The 25014-nt window shown below is 38.0% G+C and overlaps 1 protein-coding gene across 5 annotated transcripts; it reads left to right on the plus strand.

Moving 5' to 3' along the window:
- The first annotated feature begins 99 nt into the window (after positions 1–99).
- On the plus strand, positions 100–24814 carry RIOK3 (RIO kinase 3). 5 transcript variants are annotated; one of them, XM_077900252.1, is made up of 14 exons: positions 102–327; positions 3773–3998; positions 5869–5984; positions 6798–6943; positions 7037–7144; positions 7354–7463; positions 8963–9106; positions 9752–9879; positions 17188–17385; positions 18835–18994; positions 20463–20543; positions 20633–20722; positions 21626–21733; positions 23110–24814. In XM_077900252.1, exons 3-14 carry the CDS (start codon positions 5920–5922, stop codon positions 23215–23217), a joined length of 1446 nt encoding a protein of 481 aa, XP_077756378.1. In that variant the 5' UTR covers positions 102–327; positions 3773–3998; positions 5869–5919; the 3' UTR covers positions 23218–24814. The 5 variants fall into 5 exon arrangements, with proteins under 5 accessions (XP_077756377.1, XP_077756378.1, XP_077756375.1 ...); XM_077900249.1 differs by lacking the exon at positions 3773–3998; XM_077900253.1 differs by lacking the exons at positions 102–327; positions 3773–3998 and adding an exon at positions 583–765.
- Positions 24815–25014: the final 200 nt, after the last annotated feature.

Consider the following 25014-nt stretch of genomic DNA (forward strand, 5'->3'; position numbering starts at 1 on the left):
GGCAGCGGCCGGAAGTGCGGCGCGCCGGGGGCGGGGAAAGGAGGCCAGACCGGGGCGGGCAGCCTATCAGAAGCGAGGGTCCCGGCGGAGAGGGCGGAAGAGAAGAGATGTAGTTCCGGCCGCGGCCGCGCCGCCATCTGTCACCTCAGCTCCGGCGCCCGCCGCGCGTCGCCCCAGCCCCGCCGCCTGTCTCCTCGGAGGAGGCTGTTTCCCGGTCCTGCCATCTGTCTGCCCTGTGTCCTCGTTGCTGGCTTCTCTTCCAACATGGATCTGGTCGGAGTGGCATCTCCTGAGCCGAGGCCCGCAGCAGCCTGGGGACCCAGCAAGGTGAGTGGCGGTCGGAGCTGACGCACCTGCCTTGGGTACCCGCGCTGGTCCTCTCAGGAGGCCCGGAGAAAGTGTCAGGCGCCCGGGCGGCTCGGCCGGCGACTCGGGAGGGTCCGAGCCGGACCCTGGCGACCTCGGAAGGTGGGGCACGGGTAGCGGGGCTGCCAGTGGCCGCTGTCGGCGGTTGGGGCTCGCTCTCGAGTTCTGCGCCTCGACTCCTGAACCTCACTAGCAGCTGTCTGGGCCGGGCCCGGTTAGAGGCTCTGACGTTTGAGGGGAAACAAGCATGATCTTGTTTGTCACCGGCCGAGCGAGTCAGCCGAGTAATGCACGGAAAGCCCGACGGGAAGGACACATTGGCAGCTGGAAATTCCTTAACTTGACAAATGCGGTTATCCGACTTGGGCAATTTCTCGTTTTTGAAGCAGTGAATATTGGGTAAGTCCAGGGCTGATACTCCTCTCCGCCGGGCTGATACTCAGGTGTACACTACCTACTGTGGAAAAAAAAAAAAAAAAAAGGTTATGAGTTCTTATTATCTGCATGGGCTTTCAGGTTTAAACTCTTTTTCTGTATTAACCACCTATTACGTTTATTTCGCATTTGGTTTTTGGTTTTCAGACTGCCCCTTTGCATGATAATTTTGTCAGAGGGATGAAAAGACTCTTCTGCCGCTTTATTGAGGGTTTGTTTGAAAGCAGGATTGCTTCAAATTAAGGGATGCTTCAACTGGGATGTGTGTTCCTCAAATTAAGGTTGGAAGGAGTCCAACTTTTATTAGCTTCCTAATTGTTTTTCACTTGCTGTCACGGAATATTTGTTCCTTTTAAAGGATCACTTGTTTTTTTTATTTATTTATTTATTTATTTATTTATTTATTTATTTTTGGATCACTTGTTTTATTAGATCTTTAGGCTAGGTCGTCTTCTTCTTCTTCTTCTTATATTTTTATTTATTTATTCATGAGAGACACAGAGAGAGAGAGAGAGGCAGAGACACAGGCAGAGGGAGAAGCAGGCTCCATGCAGGGAGCCCGACGTGGGACTCCCATCCCGGGTCTCAAGGGTCATGCCCTGGGCTGAAGGTGGTGCTAAACCGCTGAGCCACCGGGCTGCCCTGAAAGTTTAATTAAAGTTAACTTTATGAAAGTTCTCATACAACTATAGGGAGAATTTAAAATAATCTATTGGCAAATGTTGTATCTACGTGTTATTTTGTGTCATTTCCTTCTATTAAGCCTTGTTTATGAGGCCAAGACCAGTAGACATAAAAAGAAAATTAGTAGCCAGATACTAATAAATATATGCTTTATATGTTAAGTTCTTACAGTTAAGCACCTAAAGGCTGATTAAAAATGTCAAATAAAAAAAAAAATGTCAAATGAGGCAAACATTGCTCAGAATACCTAATGTCAGGGCATCCCTGGTGGCCCAGCAGTTTCGCACCGCCTTCAGCCCCAGATGTGATCCTAGAGTCCCAGGATCGAGTCCCACATCAAGCTCCCTGCATGGAGCCTGCTTCTCCCTCTGCCTGTGTCTCTGTCTCTCTCTCTCTCTCTCTCTCTCTCTCTCCCTCCCTCTCTGTCTGTCATGAATAAATAAATAAAATCTTAAAAAAAAAAAAAAAGAAGGGCAGCCCCGGTGGTATAGCAGTTTAGCGCTGCTTGCAGCCCAGGGCGTGATCCTGGAGACCCTGGATCGAGTCCCACATCAGGCTCTCTGTATGATGCCTGCTTCTCCCTCTGCCTGTGTCTCTGCCTCTCTCTCTCTCTGTCTCTATGAATAAATAAATAAAATCTTTAATAAAAAAAAAGAATACCTAATGTCAGTATATGTGCTGTCAAAGCGAGCGCTAGAATACCTAATGTCAGAACAAATTTCACTTACAAAACTAATAATAAAATATTTGTTGTCATATTTTCATTTAAGTATGCATCATCAGAAATATAAAATTTCATTTTCATCATTTAACAAAAAGAATGATCCTGGAATTTATTGATGTTCTACTGGAAGACAGCATTTTCACAGACCAAACAGTTAGTTAGGCTGTATGTATTTCTTAATGCTTTCTTCCTCCAATCTCTTGGAAGACCTAAGGGATTATCGAAGGCTTCGTGGAGGTGGAGATTTGAGGAAGGTCTTGAAAAATGGAAAGAGTGCCAAAGGCCAGCGATTCTCAAAACTTTTTGGTCAGGATGAATTTATACTCTAAAATATCATTGAGGACACCAAAGAATTTTTGTTTATATCAGTTACATCTTTTAATATTTGTCATATCAGAAAGAAAAGTGAAATAGTGAAGAATTTTTTATTAGGTGATTTCAAAGTCATCATATGTTAATACAAATATAATTTTCATTTGTAACCCCCCCATTTTCTAAAAAAAAAACAAACAAAAATAGTGGTTTAGTATTGTATTTTTGCAAATCTCTTTAATGTCTGATTTTTTTTTTTGAGATTTTATTTTTTTGAGAGAGAGAGAGCAAGCAAGCAAAGAGCATGAGTGGAGGGAGGGGCAGAGGGAGAGGGAGCCTGACTAGGGGTTCCAACCTAGGACCTCAGGATCATGACCTGAGCCAAAGGCAGATACTTAACCAACTGAGCCTTCCAGGCATCCCTAATGTCTGATTTAATAGAAGACTTTTGTGATATGTTTTAGTTGAAATATATGAAGGGCAGCCCCGGTGGCACAGTGGTTTAGCTCTGCCTGCAGCCCAGGGCATGATCCTGGGGACCCTAGATCGAGTCCCACATCAGGCTCTCTGTATGATGCCTGCTTCTCCCTCTGCCTGTGTCTCTGCCTCTCTCTCTCTCTGTCTCTATGAATAAATAAAATCTTTTAAAAAAATGTATGAAGGCATGGAGGGGTGAAAGTATGCCATAATTAGCATATAATTATTGTTATTTGAGCATAGGGTACATAAGGGCTGAGACTAGAAAGATAAAGTGGGTCAAATTTTGAAAGACAATCCTTGTTGAGGAATTTGGATTTCATACTGCAGGCAGTATAGTGATTTGTTTCTCACATTCCAGAACTAGGTGATTAGGGAAGCAGTATAGCAAAATGCTGAGGGCAGCCTCTTAAGTTCTACTGCCTTGGTTCAAATCGTAACACTTCCATCTACAGTGTTATTTTGAGTTAAAAAAAAAAAAAACCCTTCTGTGTCTCAGTTTCTCAATCTATAAAATGGGGATGATAGATAGAGATATTGATAACTACATAGTGGTTATGTGTCTCAAATAATCTATGCAAATTATACATATTAGGCAAATGACTCAAATATAGTGAATATTCCAGTCTTGTCTGTTACTCTGTTGTCATTGCAAAATGTGGTTGACAGATCTGAGTTAGAGAATACAGCCATTTGCCTTTTGGATTCTGGACTTTGAAACTGATCAGACCAGACATTTCTAGGTTAGGACGCAGCATTATGTATTCTTTCTAGAGGATTCAGAAGTCAGCAGGAGTCATTGGCCAAGAGAAAGCTGTATTCTCTGGATTACAGAGAACGTCAAGATTCTAGACCTCAAAATCCTCACCAGGAGACTGCTCATTTGCACCTGAAGATCTGAGTGAATGAAAGTCACATCAGACCTTGAGAAAGCCTTCCTTGTATTCCCCACATCTGGCTTTATGTGAGGCTGGAATAATTCTGCAGTAGACTAGTATAGGTATGTTCTGGGGGCTGGGTGCATCTCATTAATCTCCAGATGAGGTTAGATAAAACTTGATTCTGATTCACTTAGTCATAAGTATAGTTATCATTTGAGCTTCATCCTAACAACCTGAACCAATTAAATTCCTGAACTTCAATGCTATAGAACCTGAACAAGAGTGGTAGGCCAGCTAGAGTACCTAAACTTGATTTAAAAGTTCCATGGCTAAAACAGGGTGTCTGGGTGGCTCAGCCAGTTAAGCATCTGCCTTCGGCTCAGATCACAATCCTGGGTCCTGGGATCAAGACCCTTATCGGGCTGTCTGCTCGGCAGGGAGTCTATTTCTCCCTCTCCCTCTGCCCCCCACCCCCAGCTCCTATTCACTCTATCTCAAATAAATAAAAAAATTTTAAAAAGTTTTGTGGCTAAAACAGATATCATATGCTATATTCTAAATTCTAAATTAGACACCAGCAGTAGTTAAGGAATGGGTTTGGACTTTATCCTAAAGGTAGTAGGAAACATGAAAACAAAGAGCTTTAAATAGGGAAACTGAACTAATCAAATCTGCATTTTAGAAAAGCTGGTGTGCTATATACGGTGTGGAAACAAGCAGGACTGGAAGCAGAAAGATGAGTTAGGACTCTCTTAATAGAGTAGCCTGGTAATGGGAGGGTGATACCTTGGAGTAGAATCTCAGAAGGAAGATAGAGAAAGCTAGGTCAGTTCAAGAGATTTAGACATATTATTCAATATTAGTGGTCTTACTCACAAGTGTAATCATTTCCTGCTGCTAAGGAAAGCTTGCCCCCTCAAAAATTAGGAATTGTGAAATAAACTTACGGTTTGTATTTCAAGAGGGCTGAGATAGTTATGCCATTGAGGAAGTCCAACTGGCTGATCGTCCAAGAAGAGCCTCACAGAATATTGCTTTGTTGTAGTAGTATTATTTCAAGACTGTTTCTTAGCTTCTAAAGTTCAGAAATGTAGATTTTACTGTTTGTCATTGTTATTTTTGTTTCAACGTATCCCCAGATGTCTTGAGAGCAGCTGACATACACTTTACACATGTAGAAGACTTACTCCTTAAATTAGAATGAGGTGTAACTTCTAAGTGGGCTTTGAACTGTACTAGTTGGTGTAGTCTTTTCCTAAAAGAGAATCTACAGGGGCATCTGGCTGGCTCAGTCCGTAGAGCATGCGACTCTTGGTCTCTGGGTAGTGAATTCCAGCCCCATGTTGGGTATAGAGATTATTTAAAAATAAAACCTTTGGAAAAAGAGAGAGAGAGAGAGAGTCTTCATGGGAAGCCAGATTAAAAGCAGAAGATTATTTGGTGAGCATGCAATCAGAACAAGGGTGGTTGCATGTACTCATCAGATAGTGGGGTAATGCTATAATGGCCTGATGTTCCTCCTCAACTAAAAAGACACACCTACTGAACAGGTTAGAAAGTGCTTTGACAGATTTAATTTCCATTTATCTTTGATTAGATTTGAGCTGGGAGATATTTTTACCTTTTTTTTTTTTTTTTTTTAAGATTTACTTTAATTGAGAGAGAGAGAGAGAGAGAGCACAAGAACACCCGTCTGAGCCGGGGGTAGGGGGCAGAAGGAGAGGGAGAGATATCTCAGGCAGACTCCTCGCTGAGCATGGAGCCTGATGCAGGGCTCAATCCCGTGACCCTAAGATGACAACTTGAGCTGAAATCAAGAGTCAGACACTTAACTGACAGATACTAGGCATCCCAATGACTTTGAAGATGATTTCTGTAAGTAGGTAATTATTTTGGGTTGATTTTTTTAATTCTCTAAAGATAGCTTTATTTTCAAGTTTAGAAGGTACTTTCATTTTTATGAATTAACCCCTCCTTTTCTTTAAATAGTGTCCATGGGCTACCCCTCAAAACACAATATCTTGTTCCTTGGCTGATGTAATGAGTGAACAGCTGGCTAAAGAATTGCAGTTGAAAGAAGAAGCTGCTGCTTTTCCTGAAGTTACGTAAGTAAAATTCATAAAGAATCTATTTTGTCCAGCAGCTTGTTATGAAAGTTTTAAGATTTGATTAGTGGTTGTCTTGACCAATGATTAAGAAACACATTTTGAAAATCAATGCAGTAGAAAGAGCATCATACCAGGAGTTCACTGATATTTGAGTTTTGGTCCTGATTCTGTGATTAGTTGTCGGTACTATCATGGGCAAACCACTGTGTTTCTCTGGATTTTAGTTATTGCAACAGTTGAACCACATGATCTCCAAATTAGCAAATAGTGAAGTAGGATACAGGTTTGATTAAATATTGCTGTTTTATCTTCTCATATATGTGTTATATTTCCAGAACACAGAAGAAGATTTTTGAGTTTCAGTTTGGATTTATTATGGCCCTTTTATTTATTTTTATTTTTTTTAAGATTTTATTTATTTATTCAAGAGAGAAACAGAGAGAGAGGCAAAGACATAGGCAGAGGGAGAAGCAGGCTCCCTTTAGGGAGCCCAATGTGGGACTTGATCCCAGGACTCCGGGATCATGCCCTGAGCTGAAGGCAGATGCTCAATCACTGAACCACCCAGGCATCTCTATTATGGCCCTTTTAGCATTTTTGTGTAGCTCTCTTAATCCTATTTGGTGCTTTTACAAACTCCTGGCATTAGTCAAAGGGCAGCTGGACAGAAGATGAATGATTTGATCGAATTTTTCCCTTTTTTCTTCAGTACAATTTGTAACAGTGAAAAGGCACTCTCTAGTCCCATAATTGGTAGCATGTATATATGCAAGCACATTATATTAATTTATGTTGCCTTATTTTGAACAGTGCCTCTGAAGGACCATTTATTACCGGAGAAAACATTGACACTTCTAGTGACCTAATGCTGGCTCAGATGCTACAGATGGAATTTGACAGAGAATATGACGCACAGCTTAGGCGTGAAGAAAAAAAATTCAATGGAGATAGCAAAGGTACTGTGACCTTATTGTGAAACCTCCATTGGGTGGCAGGAAATACTTGTAATGTGTTCCTAAATAAATCTTCATTTGTTTTTGCCTTTTAAGTTTCCATTTCCTTTGAAAATTATCGAAAAGTGCATCCTTACGAAGACAGTGATAGCTCTGAGGATGAGGTTGACTGGCAAGACACTCGTGATGATCCCTACATACCAGGTATCAATGCTTTTATTTTCTGGGGTGAGGGTAGGACAGGGACATAGGAAGACTAAGTTTTCCAATGGATCCTTGTATTTTATATTTACTCTTTGAATCTTGTTTGGTAATTTGCTATTAGATTCAAATATCTTTTCAGACAACATTGAATGCAGGAATTTAGTCTTTGCTACCTTCACATAAACTTGGCTTGTCTTAATCGCCTTTAGCAAAACCAGTTCCTACTCCCAAAAAGGGTTTTATTGGAAAAGGAAAAGACATCACCACCAAACATGATGAAGTAGTATGTGGGAGAAAGAATACAGCCAGAATGGAAAATGTAAGTTACAGGAAGTATTATCTCTGAATCAAGAGTTTTATTGGGATAAATTAAAAACATGGGATTTTTAAATACAATATTTTATCAACTGCAGTAAAACAAAAAAAACTTTTAAATTAAAAATAAATACAATATCTTAAATTTCTAAAGATATCTTTCATAAGGATGGATCTAAAAATGTTGTAGATGATAATATAGTAGGACCATGAAAACTCAGCCACTAATGAGAATGTATGTCAGAGTAAAATTCTACAATATTAAGAAAACTAGTTTCATTTGCATTGATTCTAAAATTAAGAAATAGTTCTTATGAAAATAGCATACTTATTTTTAAGCATATTATTTTTCAGTAGCACACCTACTCAAAAAACAGAATAGTGGTGATTTGGGGAATAAGCATGGGAGAGAGAAATCCTTTCTACTTTTTGAATTTTTTAAAACTTGTGCCTAAACTACCCCTGCAAAAACAGAAATAAAATATAATTTAAAAACATAGAAAAAGAAACGTTAGCATTCTTCCTCCTTTATAAATCTTATGGTTAATAGAAAACATTTAGACTTTATTTTTTTATTTATTATTTATTTTTAAAGATTTATTTATTCAGAGAGAGCGCGAGAGAGGCAGAGACACAGGCAGAGGGAGAAGCAGGCATCATACAGAGAGCCTGATGTGGGACTCTATTCAGGGTCTCCAGGATCACACCCTGGGCTGCAGGCAGCGCTAAACCGCTGCGCCACCGGGGCTGCCCACATTTAGACTTTAGAACACAAATAAAGTAATGTCTACACACCCAGCGCGGGGCTCAAACTCATGACCTCAAGATCAAGAGTCACATGCTTCACTGAGCCAGCCAGATGCCCCGTAAACTTAATTTTAAATTCTAGAAATAGTCCAGGTCTGACTCAAGAACAATCCTCTCCAATAGAACTTTCTGTGATAATAGAAAAGTTCTATATCCCTGTTAACTAGTAGTAACCGTATTTGGTAATTGAGCACTTGAAATTTGAGTGATGCAACCAAGGAGCTGAATTTTTTATTTAATTTTAATATATTTAACTTTACCCACATGTGGCTACTGGCTACTATATTGGACAATCAGCTCTAGAACATAATTATCATGGTGTGGGCATAGCTTGCTATATTAACCCACTCCTCAAAAATAATTAATTATAAGATTGTATTTCTTTGGTAAGATTTATCTAGCCTTCAAAATATAGTGTGTCCTTTGTCTAATGTAAAAGCAAGGTGCAAAGCATATGCTGAAATACCTTAGTTTTTAGATGTGATTTAGTATTTTCTGTGCTTTTCTTAGTCTTGCTCTCCTTTCTGTTGGGTTTTTAAGTGAGTTATTTTTTTTCTCTGTAATACCAATGGGTTCTGCTTTTGTAGCTTAATTATCGACTAAGAAACCTGTTTCAAGTAAAAACTGGTGTTATTTTTTTCTTATTACCATCCCTGTTTTAAAGCATTCAGATACTAATCTTTTTCTTTTTGGCAGTTTGCACCTGGGTTTCAGGTAGGAGATGGAATTGGAATGGATTTAAAACTATCAAACCATGTTTTTAATGCTTTAAAACAACATGCCTACTCAGAAGAACGTCGAAGTGCCCGCCTCCATGAGAAAAAGGAGCATTCTACGGCAGTAAGTATTTTTATATTTTTTTTCTTTGGTGGAAGGTTCATATTAGAAAACTTTATATTTGGGGAAGAAACAAGACTTCATGTTTGACTTTTTTTTTTCATGAGATTGACTATTCAGATATAATGTAACGGTTCTTAATCACTTATTCAAAACTAAAATTTTAGTGGTCATAATTAAGTTGAATATGAATGTTTTAAGATTTAAAAAATTGTTTCTTGTTACACTATGACATTTATTGTTAATAACTTACTCTGTAATGTTTTATATTAGTGAAGATAGTATCTAATATCTTGAGAATAAAGTAAATTTTGAAACTTTAGAAAAACTAATAGTAACTACAGGAGCAGAGCTATTTAAACTTTGAAGATAAACTAAGATTTTGATTAAGCTAGTGTCTGATTCTTAATAGTTCTTTTAGATATTTACTTTTAAATACATTGGAGTTACAATTAACGGATTGTATTTTGTTAATGGATTGCATTTTGACAGCACTCTTTTAAGAGCCTGCTATACATATACAGCTAGGTAAATTAAATCATAAAACTAAAAAGAAGTATATATTTTGAATGCTAGCTACTAGAAATGGCTCAGAAAATGTTTTGTTATTACCAGTTGTTTTCATTTATAGTGCTTTATCTTTTTCAGGAAAAAGCAGTTGATCCTAAGACACGTTTGCTTATGTATAAAATGGTCAACTCTGGAATGCTGGAGACAATCACTGGCTGTATTAGTACAGGAAAGGAATCTGTTGTCTTTCATGCATATGGCGGGAGGTAAATGAGCAAAATAGAGTACCATGTGTTAATAAATCTTAGCCCCTTCTTCCCATATAAATGGATTTACACAAAATCAGTGCTATATGGCAGGCAGAGTAATTTAAAAGGTGTTATAGAAAGTCTAGACTATAAGGATGTGCAAAAAAACCCACATTCATCCTAATCTCACCATCCAGAGATAACCATTAATCAGTTTGTATAGACTCTGTTAGTCTTTTTTCTATACATATTTTATTTTCTACATTATTGTAATCATACTGTATCATACAGGCTGCTGTAAGTGACAGAGCAAAATTTGAAGCTAGGTTTGTCTCAAAACCCATGGTCTTTACACTCTGGGGTCTTTTATCATCAGATTGAGGGGGATATGCTTAGATCAGTTACTGATTCTTGCCCTTGTAACTCTGATCCTTTAAGAAATACCAATTAAGTAATGCTTGCATCATTTAAGGAAACATCTTGTAAAGATCTCATGCCAAATCCTACCCACTTCACTTTTGTTACAAGGGCTTACATGAGTAAAGAATGGCACGAAGAAGGGAGATATTGTTTAAAGTAGACCCTGTTTAGAGAATGTGCTTAAGCCAGGAATGTGAAATCAGTCTGGTCACTTACCATTGAAAATCAGCAAGGCTTACTACCTCAGCAATTCCTTTACCTTAATAATGTTTATAGACAAAAATGTAAAATAGAGTCCAGAATTATTCTAGTTCTTTTTAGGTTCAGAAGGTATTTACTGTATACTTAAGGGGATTCAAACATTTATTGGTTAAATCCTTGCTTTTGGTTTTCTTAACTATTTAGTTAGTCCCCCTTGCTAGATGAGACATGCATGTATAATTGTATATCAAATTATACTGTTAAGTTTCAAAATGAAAAGGATAAAAATGAATATTAAGATAAAATAGCTCAATATTAAAAAAAAAGCTCAACATTTTTCAGGCTGTGTGATCTGGAGCAATTTACTAAAGCCTTTTTATTATTTTTTTTTATTTTAAAAGATTTTATTTATTCATGACAAGACACATTGAGAGAGAGAGAGAGAGGCAGAGACACAGGCAGAGGGAGAAGCAGGCTCCATGCAGGGAGCCTGATGCAGGACCCAATCCTGGGACTTCAGGATCACGCCCTCGGTCGAAGGCAGGCGCTAAACCGCTGAGCCACCCAGGGATCCCCTACTAAGCCTTTTTAAAAAACTGACCCTTGTTACCTCATAAGATTTTGTGGTGATAAATGAGATCATATTTGATCATGACTGGTATATAGTAATCTTAATATTTATTTTTCTCCTTTAAGCTTTGTTAACCTCTTCCCAAATTTCATTTAAGGGTTTCATAATAAGACCAGGCAAATATAATGGAATGGCACAAATTAAAATGAGAGATTACTCATGGTAGAAATTAAAACTCTACAGAAAGGATTAAAATGGAAAACAGCCTTCATGTTATCAACTCTCATCTCACAGATCTTTTCTTCAAAGATAACCACTGTTAAGTTTTTAGTTTAGTCTCCCAGGAATTTTTATGCACATATCCCTAAATTTGCTTATGCAAAACAGATTATATTCTCTGTTCAGAATCTTAATTTTTCAGTTAATAGTTCTAAGCTTCTAGCACCCCATTTTTATAGTAGCACATTCCATTATGTTAATGGTTTTATGGTATAGCAAAGAGGAGAACATTATAACAGTAACTGTTATGGTTGATAAAAGATAATTATATAACAGAGTAAGTACACAGATAGAAATATCCTTGTACATTTACATTGATGTGCTTTTGCAAATATACATTAAGCTAAGTTTTAGCTTTGAAATTACTGGCAAAGACTATGCATTCTTTTTACTTTTGGTTAAATAGTGGAAGGCCTCAATGAATGGAGAGTACCAACTGGCTATTGTAGCAAGCAGCATATCTAGCTTTTTTTTATTTATTAAAATTTTAAAAACATTTCTTATATATCACACCAAAGGTCAGAAACCAAATTGGTGTTTGTCTTATAATTTAGTTTAATTTTTTAAAGATTTTATTTATTCATTCATGAGAGACACCAAGAGAGAGAGGCAGAGACACAAGCAGAGGGAGAAGCAGGCTCCATGCAGGGAGCCTGATGTGGGACTCGATCCTGGGTCTCCAGGATCACGCCCTGGGCCGAAGGCAGGCGCTAAACCTCTGAGCCACCCAGGGATCCCCTGTCAATTTTAATGGTAGGGCAAATACAATTTCCTCTAGGAGCTAGTCCGATCTGCAGGTTGTTGTAGATTCTATAAATGTCAGTAAATACTGACAGATTGCCCTGTGAGAAGGTTAACTAATTTATGCAGCAGTATGAACCTGTTCTCATCCTCATTAACACTTAGTATTATCACACTTAATTTTTTTTTGTTAGTGTAAAAGATGAAAAGTACCATTTTGATATTTTGGTGTGCGTTTATTTATGATTAAGGTTGTACATTTTTCCAAGTACTTCATTGGCCATTTGTATGCCTTTGTCTTGTCAACTGCCTTGTTTATTCTTTGTCCATTTTCCATTATGCTTAATGATACTTTGATATAATGAATGATCTCTCTTTCTGGTGGAATTGATATTGTAATCTGTGCTTGAGCATTTGTGAGTTAGCAAAACTAGATAGCATTCGGTTTTCTACAAGTTTTCTAAAAGTAAATGCTTTTAAAAGTTCGCAAGTTTTCTATGCTGTATAGCAAATTACCACAGACTTAGCGTAAAACAACACTCATTTATTATCTCAAAGTTTCCTTTGATCAGAAGTTCCAGTGGGCATGGCTTTGCTGGACTCTCTGGTCAGACTCTCACAGGGCTATAATCTGGGTATTGGCTGGGTGGTGTTCCTTTTTGGAGCTTAGGGTCGTCTTCCCTGTGGTTTGGTCCCCTGCCATTGTAGGACTGAGGTCTCTGCTTTCTTGTTGGCTGTCAGGTAGGGACCACTCTCAACTTGTAGAGGTCCCTGCAGTTCCTGATCATGCTGCCCTTTTATGAAACAGGTCACTTCTTCAAAGCTAGTAGGACAATCTCTCCCTCCAGGCAGCTAAGACTGAGTCTTAAAGACAGTGGAATGTAATCCAATGGCTATACCATCACCTTTGCTGTATAATGTAAGCTAATCAAGGGAGGGAACTGTACAGAGTGTGTACTCCCGGGACTGGGATCTTGGGGGCCATCTTAGGACTCTGCCTACCATAAAGCTGTCTAGTTTATATCACTTTAAGGTTGGCTAAGTAATCAACAATCATTGGTATAGTAACTGGTGCTTTTCAGGGAATAAAGTATAAAATATGTTTTGTATTTTCAGAGAACTTAAAGCATAGTCAGGAGGAGAACATTACAGCAAGAGCTGTTAGGGTCAATAAAAGAATTACACAATAGAATACACAGTTGTGCAAGTGAGATTTGCATATGGGATAGAAATAGTGAACAGAACAAGAACAGTACCAGTTACATTCAGGGCAAAGGTCAAGATGAAGATCTCAACCTGGATTTTAAACAATAGGCAAAAAAAAACAAAAAACAAACAAACAAACAAAAAACCCAAAACACACAACCCAACAGTATGGTGTTGAGTGCAAAAAACGAATTGCTTTTAATATATACAGTATACCATTTATTAAATTTTTAAAGTTATATACAAAATAACATACAGATTTTTAAATATAGATGCTTGTGTGTGTGTATTTATATAACTTTTAGAAAGACTAGAAAGATACTATTCATGATGATGATTGCCTCTGGAGAGATGGAATAAGGAATAAAACTATCAAGGGTGGTAATTGAAGGGAACTTCAGCTTTATCTGTAACACTTAATTCTTTTAAAATAATGAAAGGACTAGAAATGGGAGGATTGAAATTTAGGCAATGAGAAATTGACAATGAGATGGGAAAGTGTATGTTTAGAGGTAACGGTATAAAACTATACAAGCAAACTAGAAATTGATGAGGATCTTAAAAACTAGGCAGAGGGATGTGTAATTTAATAAGAAACAAGGAATTTTATGAATCTTATAAATTAGACTCTATCCTAGATACCTTCCAAATAAGGAATCTCTCCTATGGTATTTTTTTTTTTAAAGATTTATTTATTTATGATAGAGAGAGAGAGAGAGAGAGGCAGAGACACAGGAGGAGGGAGAAGCAGGCTCCATGCCAGGAGCCTGACGTGCGGCTCTGTCCCGGGACTCCAGGATCACACCCTGGGCCAAAGGCGGGCGCTAAACCGCTGAGCCATCCAGGGATCCCCTCCTATGATATTTTTGATATTATTTCATCTACCTTATGGTTAAAGTATTCCAATGACAGAAATTTATCATTTCAAAATCCAAAGATGTCTATAATATCTTTAAATTACTGGGAATTTTTTTCTGGTATAGAATCTCTGATCTGTCTCCTGAAAATTAATTCACCAATCCCAAATATTTGTATGGCTAATATGTGCTAGGCACTCTTCTAAGTGTTTGGAGTATGGCCATGAATGGCATAAGGAAGGTCCCTGAGTTCATAGAATGTATTCCTCGACATCTCAAACCCCTTCCAAAACAGTAATATGCAAAAAACATCAGATATGTGTTGTGGTAGTTAAAATATACTGATGTCATTGCAATTGGTTGACTACTTTTTATTAGTAGAACAGGAAAACTCTGATAAAGTGACATTTAAACTAAGATTTGAATGGCACATCTAGGATACAGTATAAAGATAGGTGGAAGTACATTCTAGACTAGAGAACAGCTAGTGCTAATGCCTTAAGAGAGGCACAGACTTGGTATCTCTGAGAGCCTATGAGAAAACCAGTACACTGGGAGCACAGTTGTGAAGGGGAGAGAGGAGGCTGGAGAAGTAAGCACAGCTTAGGTCAGGCGAGACTCTGAAAGCCCGGGTAAGGAGCCTGCTCTTTAAGTGCAGTGGGAACCAAAGCTGTGATTTGAAAGATCACTCAGACCGCTGTGTGAAAAATGGATTAGAGGAGGGGTAAGAGAAGAAGGAGTAAGGCCAGTTAAAAAGTTATTGTAGTTTAATAAAGTTTTTTTTTTAATTTTTATTTATTTATGATAGAGAGAGAGAGAGGCAGAGACACACAGGCAGAGGGAGAAGCAGGCTCCATGCACCGGGAGCCCGACGTGGGATTCGATCCCGGGTCTCCAGGATGGCGCCCTGGGCCAAAGGCAGGCGCCAAACCGCTGCGCCACCCAGGGATCCCAAAAGTTAGTGTAGTTTAAAAGAGAACAGTGCTTTGCACTGTAACATTTTGTGGGGAGTGGGACAGGGAGGAAAAGTAACAATAGTCCATATGTCCCTGGCATCTATTCAGAGCAGTGTGCAGAATGTAATGCTCTTTTGTAAGAAAGGTTTTATGATTTTTAAAATAAATTTAGTGAACTTAAAAAAAAATAAAAGAGAACAGTGCTTTGGACTAAGGAGGTATAGTGCAAGAATAGGAGAGACCATAGGAATGTCTGAAGGTAAGAGTCAAGGGTGTGTGCTATTGGATGGGATGGATGTAAAAGGGTACATTCTTGGCTAGAGAAGCTGGGTGGTTCCATTTACCGAGATGAAAGTATGAAGAAAGGCAGGTTTAGGGTGCAATTGATAAGAATTTTGATTTGGACATGTTACATTTAAGATGCCTGCTAGACCTCCAAGTGCTGTCAAGGGATCAAGTAAATCGACCTGGAGTTCTGGAGAGTCAGGACTGTGGGTAGAAATGTAGGAGTTACCTGTATATAGATGATATGTTTAAGGCCATAGGGCTTAATGAAATTTCCCGGGTAGAGAAGACAGAGAAACAGTTGGGAGTCCTCTAATGTGAGATGGACTGGCAGAGTAGGAATCAGCTGGGAACATACAGTACAGAAGGAAAGGGTTGAGAGTTTGAGTCATAGCCTATCTTCTGGAAATAGAGTTCCTTCTTCTCCAGATTAACATGCCTTCACATATTTAAAGGTAAATACAGTAGTCTGTCGTTCTGTCCTCCTTTTTGTTCATATTGCCACCACCATGTTTTAAGCCTTTTCAGTGGCTCACTATTGAGGGGCATTATATTAGCATCCTAAATAGGCTCCATACCTCTGGACTCTTCTGCCCCCTTCTATCCTGATATTATCATTGATTTGATCCTTATGAAGTGTGTCAAACCCTTGGTGATTCCTACCACCCTTGGGAGTACATCTGGGCTTCTCACCCATGCAGTCTGGGCTCTTCACACCTCTGCCTCCATCCTATCCCTTAGCTCTGATTTCTTTCATTTCCCCTTTCCAGCCAAGTCTTAACTGTAGTGTTTGCATGTTTGTCCTTCCTCAGACATGTCCTGTAATTTCAACTCTACCTTGTTAATACTGTGACTGTGCTTATTCATAACCTACCCATTGTTTTGGTTGTTTCAGTTGCCACCTATATCACGAAGCCTTATCTGGCCTTCCCAATCCAAAGGGACCTGTCCTATTTGTGTACTTCTTTTTTTTTTTTTTTTTTAAGATTTTTATTTATTCATTCATGAGAGACACAGAGAGAGAGGGAGGCAGAGACACAGGCAGAGGGAGAAGCAGGCTCCATGCAGGGAGCCCAATGTGAGACTCGATCCGGGGACTCCAGAACCATGCCCCAGGCCGAAGGCAGGCGCTAAACCACTGAGCCACCCAGGGATCCCCTATTTGTGTACTTCTTTTATTTTCTCCTGCCTCTCCTTGCATACTCATGGGGCAGGGACCCCTTTACTCACCTTTTTGTCTGTTAGAAGTGAAAGAGACATTTAATTTTTTTAAAATTATTTTTATTCATGAGAGACATGGAGAGAGGTGGATGCACAGGCAGAGGGAGAAGCAGGCTCCTCGCAGGGAGCCTGATGTGGGACTCCATCCCAGACCCTGGAATCACACCCTGAGCTGAAGGCAGACGCTCAACTGCTGAGCCACCCATACATCCTGAAAGACACATTTTAAAAAGTTCTATTTTGTTGCTTTTGTTGAATTTTACCCATAAACCATCCCAGGTAGATTGTAGCCTATTTTAAAGTATGTATGTTTGCTCTGTTCCTCAAGTTTATTTGATAGTCATTAAGTGAAGATTCTATTCTCGATTGTTGAAAACTGGTTGACAATTTATTTGAAAATGTTTTCTTTAAAAAAACCAAATCCTAAGATTTTATTAAGACCCAAAACATGAAAGCTTAAAAAAAAAAAAAACCCAAAGCTTGACATTCTTAGAGAAGACAGAACTGCATTTGTATCATAGAATTTTATTTTGAAATTGTTTTACTTATGAGCTGGCAACTTACACGTTTTTTTTCTTCTTCCATTTAGCATGGAGGACGAAAAGGAAGATAGTAAAGTTATACCTACAGAATGTGCCATCAAGGTATTTAAAACAACCCTTAATGAGTTTAAGAATCGTGACAAATATATTAAAGATGATTTCAGGTTTAAAGATCGCTTCAGTAAACTAAATCCACGTAAGATCATCCGCATGTGGGCAGAAAAAGAAATGCACAATCTCACAAGGTAAAGAAAATCATTGTGCTAGAAGTTATCTAGGGTAATTACCTTTTTATATTAGACCTACTAGCCAGGCAAAAAAAATCCATGCTTTCTTTTATATTAATTTGTGGAAATTATGGAAGGCCTCGAAATTCTAGTATTTAATGAGGCTTTCTATAAGAAAATATTTCCTGAGTATAACCTGAATTCATACTTTTAGAATGAATAGGCATTTTCTGTATTCTTTCCTTAGTAAAGTTTGAAGGAAACAAAGTCATTTTTTCCCTATGACTATATGCTATCATTGTTCAGCTTCCAATTAGGCTTGTGTTAAAGAATGATTTGCCTTTTTGTTTCAGAAAATATTTATTACATCTAATGTTTGTTAATTTGGTAGTGGCAATCTGACCAGTCAAATTGCATTTTGCTTCAATTTATTAGACTTGGTTCTCAATTCCCTAAGCAGAATTTATCAACATATTTATCAACCAAAGTAATAGTAATCTTTCTCATTAATAAACCTTCCATATCTTAATCTCTAGTAAAGGCTTAATTTTTGTTTGTTCTAAAGATGTTTGCTTTCAAATGTGATTATCCATATTTATTAGTTGCAAAATTCTTCTAATTAGTAGGACTTGTAAGTAGAATAATTTTCTAAGAGGTCTTGCTACCCTTCAATCTCTTTTCTATACTTCTCAGATCTCATTCCTGCCTTTCTTAAAATTCTTCAACAGCTCCTATAGTCTTTAGTGTAAGTTCAAAGACTTTCTCTGGTGTGGAGCCCACCTGTCTCTGTAACCTCAACCTACATTGCCCTTCCTCTGACTCAAGATCCAGCTATGTTGATTGATAAACATTCCCCAGATGGACTCTCTTGAATGCCTCCATGCATTTCCACAAACCGCTTCTAGCCCTAGACCAGTGTTTCCCCACACTGCCTTAATTTGGCTAATTCCTATTCAACCACTTCTTTTTTTTTTTTTTTTTTTAAGATTTTATTTACTTATTCATAGAGACACACATGGAGAGAGAGAGAGTGAGAGAGAGAGAGGCAGAGACACAGGCAGAGGGAGAAGCAGGCTCCATGCAGGGAGCCTGACATGGGACTCAATCCTGGATCTCCAGATCGCGCCCGGGACTGAAGGTGGTGCTAAACCACTGAGCCACCCGGGCTGCCCTCAGCCACTTCTTATACTAAGTCATCCTTGATGCTGCGTGCTCCCGTGGCTCCGGCCCACAGCCCTACCCGTGTGTGTGCCACAGACACTGCGAACTGTCTCCTTCCCTGTCTGTGCCTCCCAGCAGTCCATGGCTCTGTAAGGGGTATAGGCCGTGTTTTACTGTCTCTGCATCCCTTGCCCCCCGGGCAGAACCTAGTGGCAGATCATTGCAGCCCTTGGTAGATATTTGTTGAATAAGAGAAATATTCTCTCCTTCTGATTTTTACATTCTTAATTCTTTCTTTCTGTGTAGAATGCAGAGAGCTGGAATTCCTTGTCCAACAGTTGTACTACTCAAGAAACACATTTTAGTTATGTCTTTTATTGGTCATGATCAAGTTCCAGCCCCTAAATTAAAAGAAGTAAAGCTCAGTAGTGAAGAAATGAAAGAAGCCTACTACCAAACTCTTCATGTAAGTTGTGCTTTCTAAAGCATTCACATACGAGTTTATAAAAATATTGTCTAAACCTTAAAAAATGTCCTAAAATAGTACTATTTTAAGGTGATGTAACAAGAACAACAAACTGAAGTGTGTGATAGACTATTGACACTGAAGAGTTATATTTATATCAACATGCTGTTGTCTTGAGTCACTTAAAAGTCATAGAGCTAAGGAGCCCATGAAGCCTTACTGGTTTAGCATTAGTGACACAGAAGCATGAAGCTCTTATTCACAAAACATTCTATTAAATAAAAGTTGACATTTCCACATGTACCAGATGTCATGCCTCATTAGTTTGTATGCCTTCTTGAATGTCTTAGCTCTTAGCAGCTAAGAAAATGCCTGTCATTGGGCAGTTGGCGGTATGCAGATTTGGTCTCATTATGAGTGATGGTAAAAACTGAAGATGGGAGAGAGTGGTCTCTCATATGTGCATAGGTCTTAGAATTGGGAAGTGCACCTCAGGAGCCTTGAGGCCATTTATGCTTGGAGACAGCAACTAAATTCTATCTGAGGTCCTTCCCGCTTAAGAAAATGTTACTAATACTGTCTTCATTCCTCTGTAGTGTTGTTTTTTTTTTTTTTCTTTAAGTAAACTGTCCCCCCAACATGGGGCTTGAACTCATGACCCCAAGATCCAGTCACATGTTCTACCAAGTGAGCCAGCCATGTGCTCTGCCTCTGTAGTTGTTTGAGTTGAACAGTAGAGAAGCCTCTGTGCTTTTTATGTGGTTTCTGCATGAAGCGCTCATGTCTTGCAGCAGCTGATATGATTATGAAAGTGTTATCCCAATACTTTTTTAAGATAGAGCTAGGGAGATAATCCAACATTCTCTGCTTCCAATAGGAAAGGAAAATTGAAAGGAAAATCAAGTTCATTTTTCAGGTTTTGTTGGGCGGTGGGATGACTGGGAAAGAGATGAAGTAGTGATAACACTTTCTCTATTTTATTCTATTAAGGCTGAAAATAAAACATTAATGCTTATTTCTGCCATAAGAAATCAATAATGAATATATAATGCCACTTAATTTATAAAAATATCTCTTCCTTACTATGTCTGGCAAGAAGTACTTTTTACCTTGTATAAAAAGGTGAAAAAAAAATTTTCAACCACTTTCCTTTGGTTAGTGGCCATAAAATGGTTGCTTTCTTATCCTGTGGGGAACCAGGTCTGCTCCTTGGTCTCCTGATCTCATTGCTGTCACATAGACGAGGAAATAGAGTGTCATACTTATCTACCCCTTTTTCTCAATGTTCCCCGACCCTGCCTAAAAATAAAAGACAAAAAAATTCAATCTTAGACTGCACAAAGAGGAAATAAGTTCTTTAATGTAGCTTTGCCTTCCTGGAAAGTTTTGGTTGGCACAGACATTTTAGTTACATAGGTAAATTAGAATTGTTGCTTACGCCCTAAATGTCTGTCTTGCCTCCTTACAGTTGATGCAGCAGTTATATAACGAATGTACACTTGTACATGCTGACCTCAGTGAGTATAACATGCTGTGGCATGCTGGGAAGGTGAGGAGCACATTTTGTTAACATTCACATGAAATGACTTGATGTAAATTACTAAATGTGTACTGAGTGTCTGCTCTGCATTGAACTAGGTCTGGTTGATTGACGTCAGTCAGTCTGTGGAACCAACCCATCCTCATGGCCTGGAGTTCTTGTTCCGTGACTGTAGGAATGTTTCACAGGTGGGCATGCAAACTAATATATCTTTTTTTAGGATGTAACAGATACAAATAGTTTTCTCACCCCTGAGATAAGTTGGATGATTGTTTTCTTAGAAATTGAAGGAAGGGTTTGATTACCGACTACTTTCGAGATAAAGATACAGAGATCAATTTGTCAGAGTTCATTTTCAACAATAATTTGATGGCATGCCTCATATTTGGGCTATTAAATTTGCAAGGGAGTGAGTTTTTATTTTGACTGCAGATATTTAAGCAGTCAAGCAGATGTTTAATACATACACAGTGCTTTGAGCACAGCTCTATTAGCAAGCCTACATGCCTACTGCCATTGTTATTACTATTAAAAAGAAAATAGTCGCCTTAGTGGTATTGTGTCTGATTACTGGTTCTGTGAGTTAGAGCAAACAGATGAGGGAAGGGAAGGTAAAACTCAATAATCAACAGAATTGAATCACATTTATTTGCTATTTCTAAAGGAAATTAATTGTTAGCAATAGATTCAGGTAAGAATAATCTTTCTAAATGATAGAATAACTTCATATTGGAAATAATTTCTGAACCTACTTGAAGATTTTAATTCACAGGATTTAGTGAATATTTTGAATCAATACATTCAAAGCAGTGCCACCCAGTTTTATACATACCACTCATTTATAGCTATAGAAGCTTATATTATATGTAGCTATACAATGTATATAGATTAAATCCAGAAGGCCACAGGGATATGTTCAATAAGACAAATAGCAAGTAGAACCTGAGCAGCATAGTTAAACTTGAAATGAGAAAATCTGGTTTAAAAATTTTGGAAGGAATTCACTGGTATCTTACAAGTTTACTGTTCTCTGGTATTCGTGTTCAAGAGAACCCTGCTGTGTCTCCTACTGACTTATATTTCTTTAATAGTTTTTCCAGAAAGGAGGAGTAAAGGAAGCCCTGGGTGAGCGAGAACTCTTTAATGCTGTTTCAGGCTTAAACATTTCAGCAGATAATGAAGCTGATTTCTTAGCTGAGGTAAATGTTTTGCGGCGTTGCCTTGCTAATGGAGAACTAGATGGAGTAGATAGCTGAAACTCGGAACTCATGTTATATATATTTTTTTAAGGTTTTACTTATTTATTTGTTTTAGAAAGAGAGAATGATGACGAGGGTTTAGCAGAAGGAGAGGGAGAGAGAGAATCTCAAGTGTAGAGCTTGACACAGGGCTCGATCTCATGACCCTGAGATCATGACCTGAGCAAGACCAAGAGTTGGACACTTAACTGACTGAGCCACTCAGGTGCCCCTCATTTTATTCTTTTATCCCTTCAAAAGCAAAATTAGAGATTTTTCTTTCCTTGAGATGTTTTCGGTCCTCTTCAGGCTTAAAACTAGACTCACAACAAAACACTTCAAGTTTGGTTAAGATGGACAAGTAACACCACTTCCAGTGTACTGTTGCCTCTATTTTTGAATGAGGAAGCAGACTGGGGAACACTCTGGATGATACTGCTTTCTGCATCTTTATCTTTATCTTTCTATAACACGTGGCCCCTACCTTTAACTGAATATACAGAGTTAGCTGTGGTCATCCTTAGAAATACCAGTCATTACAATATGGATCTACAGAACCATTAAAAAAAAAAAAAGCTTCCTCCAGAGAAATTCTCTTAAAATTAAACAAAAACTAAAAAGTAAAATAGCAGCTAATTACTCCCAACAGTATACCAAAGCAGAGAGTGATTATAGAGTCTGTTCTAGAACTCCTCAGTATGATTTGAATTTGGCGAAGCTGTGCTGGAACTTAAGGGTAGAAGGGAAGTAACAGGAAGATGGTAAATCTGGCCTCTAGTACAGTACAATTGCTCAGTAAGTAGGTGTTACTATTGTTGAACCAATGTTAGAATTTCCTTTTTCTTGTTTCCTGAAAGCTTTATAGAGTACACAGTAAGACCTGTGATCCTGGGCAGCCCCGGTGGCTTATCGGTTTAGCGCTGCCTTCCGCCCAGGGCATGATCCTGGAGACCTGGGATCAAGTCCCACGTCAGGCTCCCAGCATGGAGCCTGCTTCTCCTTCTGCCTGTTTCTCTCTTTCTGTGTGTGTCTCTAATAAATAAATAAATAATCTTTAAAAAACAAAAAACAAAAACTGTGATCCTAGCTGCTAGCTTGATAAAGACACTAAATATGGGCCCTGATAATACAGTCAAGTACAAAACAGACACATGTGTGTTACCCTGTAATGTGTATTTGTGAGACACTGTAATGTGTGTCACACACACTAATTCTAATTCAAGGCCAGCATCCTTAGGAATGACCTAGTTTTAATAGTAAAAATACTGGTTCAGTTAGAAGTATGATTTCTACAAAGTAAGATTTTGACAAATGGATTCAATGTATTAATTTTGTAGATAGAAGCTTTGGAGAAAATGAATGAAGATCATGTTCAGAAGAATGGAAGGAAAGCTGCTTCATTTTTGAAAGATGATGGAGGTCCACCAGTCCTATATGATGAATAGCACCAACACCCACTGCTTTCATTGTTAACACAGGGGTGATTGTCAGCTGCCAATGGCAAACGAAGTTATGGGTGACTTGAAATACCAAAACATGAGGAGTGTACAATGGTGCTTCTGTGCTTTTTTTCCCCTTGTAACTCATGTGCCAGATGTGTGGGATTTGTAGTTCAGCATTGAGAGAATAAAATGTCACTACCTCTCATCTTATGAACAGGATAATATAATTCTTTAACAGCTATAGGTTATCTGGCTGAAATCAACCTGATTTTACAGGATTTGTGGTATAAAATGTTTTGATGAGAATTTTTAAAACTTAGGTAACATTTCCAAACATGGGAGGAAAGGACAGGTGTGTTTACAAGGGAGGCTTTTATTACAACATAATTGCTTTTTTCACCTCCCTGCTTTGTGTTACATCTTTCCTCAAATATTTTATTGGCCTAAAATTAGCCCTTCTTTTTTTTTTTTTTTTTTTCCAGATTGTGATCATGATTCTGTAGGAAAATTTCTTCTCTCTAGAGGTGATATAAATGAAAATTTGGTTTTTAAATGACTGACGGAAATAGAAATTGATTGGTACATCATGAATATAAACTGAATTTTTCTTTTCCATACTCATATTCAAGACAAGGCATCACAGATCTCTGAAAAAAATATATAAGAACGTATTAACTATTCAAAATTTTACATTTAACTTTCAGTTTCTCTACATTTAGATGAAGTGGTTAGGATAAAACTCATGGTGCAGCTGCTTTGCATTTATAATGAAAATGTAAATTATCTGGAAGCATGGAACATAATTAACCATGTTTGACATATTTTAATGAAGTCAGTGAAACAAAGTTCAGTTTACTTTTTATTCAAACTATGTCCTTACTGATTTTGAGAGAAATAGAGCAAGCTAATTAGAAATATTAAATAATCATGTGATAAAAAGTATGTATAAAACAACTTGGGTACCAAATTAGTAATTTGAACTACTGGCCTCAATCTTTAGTACTGGCTGGATGTCACTTCTTTTTTATTTTTATTTTTTTGGATGTCACTTCTTAAAGCAAGCACTCTAGTGGGAAAGTACATTGGCTTTGTTAGGGTTGACTTTGTTAATGACAATGTAATCATTCCTCCTATTACTGAAGTCAGATGGACTCTAGAGACCCAGATTTATGCTACTATTAACCCAAACTTTCTGTCTGGTACTGGAAAGTAACAATCTAAGAATCATTTACACTTGAAAGCTTCTTTAACATTATTTTAAAATGCCAAATATGTTCTTTCTAGAAAAATATTTATTTTTGTTTCTGTTATATAGCTTTTAACTACATTTCAGAGAAGTGTGATCTTTGGATAAATACTCATTACATTTCTGAAATGTTTACTACTCTGAAACAGGGATTTAGATGACTGGTGGTTATTGGCTTTACAGAAATTTCAGAGAACTAATTTTAAAAACCATGAACCATTCAAAAAAAATTTTGTTTTGTTTTCTGACATACTCTGTTTGACAAAGAGCAGCAAACCATTGCTGTGTGGCATTCTTGGAGTGTGCTGTGAACATGCTTTTTAAAATATTAAATATGAAGAGAGCATTTTAGAATTGGTTCTTTGTGTGGTTTCTTACTGTTCTTTATGTTAACTTATATCCTGGCACCAAGTTACTCCTGTATAAAATTGAGTAGTGCTATCTTAAGCAATTTTTTTCCCATTCAACTTCTCATATTTAGATTTCAATAAATGACCTACTTCACATTACACATAGGTTTTTCTCTTGTGTATCAGAAGGTGGTAAGTGTTGAT

Source organism: Canis aureus, chromosome 6, assembly GCF_053574225.1.
Source record: "Canis aureus isolate CA01 chromosome 6, VMU_Caureus_v.1.0, whole genome shotgun sequence".
In the NCBI taxonomy this organism is placed as follows: domain Eukaryota; kingdom Metazoa; phylum Chordata; class Mammalia; order Carnivora; family Canidae; genus Canis; species Canis aureus.

What these genes read in the sequence shown, in the direction of transcription:
- RIOK3 (XM_077900249.1), top strand. Translation starts at nt 265, where the DNA reads ATGGATCTGGTCGGAGTGGCATCTCCTGAGCCGAGGCCCGCAGCAGCC. An exon ending in ACTGTAGGAATGTTTCACAG is followed by an intron (nt 20,723 to 21,625) that starts GTGGGCATGCAA and finishes TTTCTTTAATAG; the next exon opens with TTTTTCCAGAAAGGAGGAGT. An exon ending in AAGCTGATTTCTTAGCTGAG is followed by an intron (nt 21,734 to 23,109) that starts GTAAATGTTTTG and finishes TTAATTTTGTAG; the next exon opens with ATAGAAGCTTTGGAGAAAAT.